Here is a 6,000-nt window from a genome sequence, read left to right as displayed (position 1 = left end):
CATTCTACAGCAATTTCCCTGACATGGAGTCAGATTTCAGAAATTTTGGCCACTGTTCTGGAGTCAGTTTTAAGCCCACTGTTATTCCTATGAGTATACGGACACTGCTTACGTCTTCCCCTGGATGCCTTTACGTGATGACGATTTGAATGGGGTCGATTGCGCGTTCACAGGCACTATAAATTAAAAAACCCTGTAGGTAGGAGTTCCTTTCCAGCTGCGTCATGCGCGTGGAGGACATCGACCTGCTATTTTTCCAAGCGTTAGTTTAGCCTGTTATATTTCTCTGGTCATGTTTTTACTCGTTATAGGAGTTAAAAACATCATAAGGTAGTTAATTTAAAGCGTTTTATAGCAATTTATATCCATTTAGTGCGATTTTGGGACATTTATTTCTGAAACGCTGTGAATCGCTGGGCACGCTTCCAGTTCATCCCGAACGCAGTTGGCATTTCTTATGATAAATCGTGTTTCTGTCGAAGAATGTTGGTGGCTTAGGACGCCATGTTTTTTGACGTAGCTTCGCTTGGCGCAAACTGTATTGAAAAGTAAGGATAATTTAAAAAATGTAATTCCGCGATTGTATTAAGAATTAAATTGTCTATCAATCGCTGTCCACCCTATATTTTTTTGTCACGTTTATGAGTATTTATGTATACGAGTAGATCACTGTCTAATATGGCGCACGGACATTTTCTCACCGGCTGGGCTACTTTTGTCATTGTGTAACCATGATTTTGGTGGCTAAATATGCACATTTTCGAACAAACTGTATATGTATGTTGTAATGTGATGTTACAGGGGTGTCATCTGAAGAATTCTGAGAAGGTTAGTGAAAAAAATAATATATTTTGGCGATGTTTACGTTATGGCTCTCTTTGGCTAGAATCAATGCTGGGGTAATGTTTGCACATGTGCTATGCTAATATAACGATTTATTGTGTTTTCGCTGTAAGACACTTAGAAAATCTGAAATATTGTCTGTATTCACAGGATCTGTGTCTTTCGATTAGTGTATGCTGTGTATTTTTACGAAATGTTTGATGATTAGTAAGTAGGTAAACACGTTGCTCTATGTAGTTATTCTAGTCCATTTGTGACGGTGGGTGCAATTGTAACCTATGCCATCTACCTGAAATATGCACATTTTTCTAACAAAACCTATCCCATACCATAAATATGTTATCAGACTGTCATCTGATGAGTTTTTTTCTTGGTTAGGGGCTATAAATATCTTAGTTTAGCCGAATTAGTGATAGCTACTGTTGTTGGTGGACAAAGAAAAATGGTGGATTATGCTAATGTGTTTTTAGCTAATAGATTTACATCTTTACATATTGTGTCTTCCCTGTAAAACATTTTAAAAATCGGACATGTTGGCTGGATTCACAAGATCTGTGTCTTTCATTAGCTGTATTGGACTTTAATGTGTGAAAGTTAAATATTTAAAAAAATATTTTTTTTTTGAATATCGCGGCTCTGCCTTTTCAGTGGGGGTAGGGGGGGGGTGCCGCTAGCGGCACTCTAGTCCCAGACAGGTTAAACACTGTCTCCCATGGTTGTTCAATGAACCATAAACAATTAATGAACATGCACCTGTGGAACGGTTGTTAAGACACTAACAGCTTACAGACGGTAGGCAATTAAGGTCAGTTATGAAAACTTAGGACACTAAAGAGGCCTTTCTACTGACTCTGAAAAACACCACAAGAAAGATGCCCAGGGTCCTCGCTCATCTGCGTGAACGTGCCTCAGGCATGCTGCAAGGAGGCAGGAGGACTGCAGATGTGGCCAGGGCAATAAATTGCAATGTCCTTACTGTGTGACGCCTAAGACCGCACTACAGGGAGACAGGACGGACAGCTGATCGTCCTCGCAGTGGCAGACCACGTATAACAACACCTGCACAGGCTCGGTACATCCGAACATCACACCTGCAGAATAGGTACAGGATGGCAACAACAACTGCCCGAGTTACACCAGGAACGCACAATCCCAGCATTAGTGCTCAGACTTTCCGCAATAGGCTGAGAGAGGCTGGACTGAGGGCTTGTAAGAATGTTGTAAGGCAGGTTTTCACCAGACATCACCGGCAACAATGTCACCTAGGAGCACAAACCCACCTTCACTGGACCAGACAGGACTGGCAAAAAGTGCTCTTCACTGACGAGTCGCAGTTTTGTCTCACCAGGGGTGATGGTCAGATTTCCGTTTATTGTCGAAGGAATGAGCGTTCCACTGAGGCCTGTACTCTGAAGCGGGATCGATTTGGAGGTGGTCCGTCAAGGTCTGGGGCGGTGTCTCACAGCATCATCAGACTGAGCTTGTTGTCATTGCAGGCAATCTCAACGCTGTGCGTTACAGGGAAGACATCCTCCTTCCTCATGTGGTACTCTTCCTGCAGGCTCATCCTGACATGACCCTCCAGCATGACAATGCCACCAGCCATACTGCTCGTTCTGTGCTTGATTTTCTGCAAGAGAGGAATGTCAGTGTTCTGCCATGGCCAGCGAAGAGCCTGGATCTCAATCCCATTGAGCACGTCTTGGACCTGTTGGATCGGCGCGGGAGGGCCATCCCCCCCAGATATGTCCGTGAACTTGCACGTGCCTTGGTGGAAGAGTGGGGTAACATCTCAAAGCAAGAACTGACAAATCTGGTGCAGTCCATGAGGAGGAGATGCACTGCAGTACTTAATGCAGCTTTTGGCCACACCAGATACTGTTACTTTTGATTTTGACCCCCCCTTTGTTCAGGGACACATTATTCAATTTCTGTTATTCACGTCTGTGGAACTTGTTCAGTTTATGTTTCAGTTGTTGATTCTTGTTATGGTCATACAAATATTTACACATGTTAAATTTGCTGAAAATAAACATGTGTCACGACTTCCACCGAAGGTGGCTCCTCTCCCTGATTGGGCGGTGCTCGTTGGTCGTCATCGGCGGCCTACTAGCTGCCACCGATCCATTTTTCCTTTTCGTTTGTGTCTGTCTGTATTGTTTACACCTGTGTCCTATTAGTTGATTTCAGGGGGTTTATTTACCTCCGCTGCCTGCTAGTCTTTGTGCCGGATTGTTTGCTGTGGTATCTTTGTTAGGAGTGCGTGTCTGCACCACAGGGTTTTCTTTTCACGACAGTTTGTACCGTTTGGTATGTGTTTAGGAGTAGAGGTTTCTCCTCCGTGTGTGACGTTTATTTCCCTGTGGGTGGCGACCTCGTTTGGGCGTATTCTCCCCCATGTTGTTGCTGTGTTGGGACGTCCTAAATAAACGATTGTGCCACTGGGACTTCCTTGTTCTTCTACTCCTGATTCCTGATTCCTGAGGCTCTTAACAACGTGGTTGACAGTGAGAGGTTTATTTATTTGCTGAGTTTATATCATAATTCAAACAATGACAACCCCTTTTTATTACAACTAAACTACACACAAGTAGTTAAGCCAAATGTGTGATAACGATCCGATTTCTGACCTCCTCATAAAGCCAAGGTCTCACTTGGTTAAGAAGCTGTAGTTATATATGCGATGGGGGACATTGCAGGGTGCCGTCTTTCGGATGTGATGTTAAACGGGTGTCATGACTCTCTGTGGTCACTAAAGATCCCATGACACTTATTGTAAGAGTAGGAGTTTTAACCCTGGTGTCCTGGCTAAATTCCCAATCTGGCCCTTATACCGTCATGGCCACCTTTCTATTCTTTTTTATTTCACCTTATTTAACCAGGTAGGCCAGTTGAGAACAAGATCTCATTTACAACTGCGACCTAGCCAAGATAAAGCAAAGCAGTGCGACAAAAACAACAACACAGAGTTACACATGGGATTAACAAACGTACTGTCAATAACACAATAATTATAATCACCTAATCATCCACAGCCTCCAATTGGCTCATTCATCCCCTGTAACTATTCCCCTGGCCGTTGCTGTAAATGAGAATGTGTTCTCAGTCAACTTACCTGGCAAAAAATATATATATATAAAAATCAATTGGAGTTGGTGATGTTTTCATAAGTACATAAGAAACCTTGTTCCTTATGTACTTATGATCATTTGAGATTTGCTCTTTCGATATCGTGATGATGATAATAATAAATTACACTTTTATAGTGTTTTTCATTACAACCTCAAAGCGCTTATGATGAGGGACTAACAAGATACGACAATTTCGGTCTCTCTTTATCTCGAATCTTCACACAATTCTTCCATAGCTATGTTTTGCCGGTTTATGCAAAACTCAAAAAACCTAGTGTCCCTTAACTCTGATTAATGACCCTTGATGACAAACAGATTCACCACTTTTGAAAAAGTAAATAAGTGGTATAATTATTTGTTGTTGTCCTCAATGATTCTAAATTCAGTGTATTCACTTTTAAATATGTCAATTGAAATACAGGTAACTGCCAAAATAAAGGAAACGCCAACATAATGTATCTTAATAGGGCTTCGGGCCACCACGAGCTGCAGAACAGCTACAATGCACCATAGCATAGATTCTACAAGTGTCTGGAACTCTACTGGAGGGATGTGACACCATACTTCACTGAGATCTCTTCTTCTAGCCATGGTAGCCAAAATAATGGGCAACTGGGCATTTTTTTTACATGACCCTAAGCATGATGGGATGTTAACTGCTTAACTAACTCAGGAACCACATCTGTGTAGAAGCATCGGCTTTCAATATACTTTGTATCCCTCATTTAATCAAGTGTTTCTTTAATTTTGGCAGTTACCATACATGAAGTACAACAATATGACATAACAATAAGATATTGTTGTTTCTGTAATCATCCTTCCTGTTTCTCTTCACCATGTAGAGCTTACAGCTGTCAGTAAGCTGGTGCGTCGGCATGTTCCCGAGGCAGTGTTCCTGGAGAGCATCGGCCAGGAGATCACCTACATCCTGCCCTACAGCGGGGCCAAGGATGGCACCTTCGCCCTCCTTTTCAAAGAGCTGGACCTGGAGATGGCCGACATTGGCTTCACCAACTACGGCATCTCGGATACCACACTAGAGGAGGTATGAGGCGGACGAAACACACACACACGCATGTACGCAGGCATCACATGCACAGACTCGCACACAAGCTTCACATGCAAGCGCATACACACACACGTATACACACTGCATTGTTGGGTTTAGAGCTTGCAAAAACGGCATTTCACTGTACAGTCGTGGCCAAAGTTTTGAGAATGACACAAATATTCATTTTCACAAAGTCTGCTGCCTCAGTTTGTATGATGGTGATTTGCATATACTCCAGAATGTTATGAAGAGTGATCAGATGAATTGCAATTAATTGCAAAGTCCCTCTTTGCCATGCAAGTGAACTGAATCCCCAAAAAACATTTCCACTGCATTTCAGCCCTGCCACAAAAGGAACAGCTGACTTCATGTCAGTGATTCTCTCATTAACACAGGTGTGAGTCTTGACGAGGACAAGGCTGGAGATCACTCTGTCATGCTGATTGAGTTCGAATAGCAGACTGAAAGCTTCAAAAGGAGGGTGGTGCTTGGAATCATTGTTCTTCCTCTGTCAACCATGGTTACCTGGAAGGAAACACGTGCCGTCATCATTGCATTGCACAAAAAGGGCTTCACAGGCAAGGATATTGCTGCCAGTAAGATTGCACCTAAGCCAACCATTAATCGGATCATCAAGAACATCAAGAAGAGTGGTTCAATTGTTGTGAAGAAGGCTTTAGGGCACCCAAGGAAGTCCAGCAGGCGCCAAGATCGTCTCCTAAAGTTGTACCTTCTCTGTTATGCAATCTGGTTTCAGAGCTGGTCATGGGTGCACAACTCAGCAACGATCAAGGTCCTAAACGATATCATAACTGCCACCGATAAGAGACATTACCGTGCAGCCGTATTCATCGACCTGGCCAAGGCTTTCGACTATCAATCACCACATTCTTATTGGCAGACTCAACAGCCTTGGTTTTTCAAACGATTGCCTCGCCTGGTTCACCAACTCCTTCTCTGATAGAGTTCAGTGTG

General features: G+C 43.0%; 1 protein-coding gene across 1 annotated transcript in view; it reads left to right on the top strand.

The window, feature by feature from the left end:
• LOC129865721 (phospholipid-transporting ATPase ABCA1-like) overlaps positions 1-6,000 on the top strand; it is a 295,904-nt gene that overhangs the window by 149,204 nt on the left and 140,700 nt on the right. Inside the window, exon 24 of the mRNA XM_055938689.1 lies at positions 4,817-5,019. Within this exon, the coding sequence (XP_055794664.1) occupies positions 4,817-5,019 (203 nt within the window). The remainder of the gene's footprint in view (positions 1-4,816; positions 5,020-6,000) is intronic.

This window comes from Salvelinus fontinalis, chromosome 11 (genome assembly GCF_029448725.1).
Source record: "Salvelinus fontinalis isolate EN_2023a chromosome 11, ASM2944872v1, whole genome shotgun sequence".
Lineage (NCBI taxonomy): Eukaryota > Metazoa > Chordata > Actinopteri > Salmoniformes > Salmonidae > Salvelinus > Salvelinus fontinalis.
The sequence above is the reverse complement of the archived record's forward strand: the minus strand, read 5'-3'. Positions and strand labels throughout refer to the sequence as shown.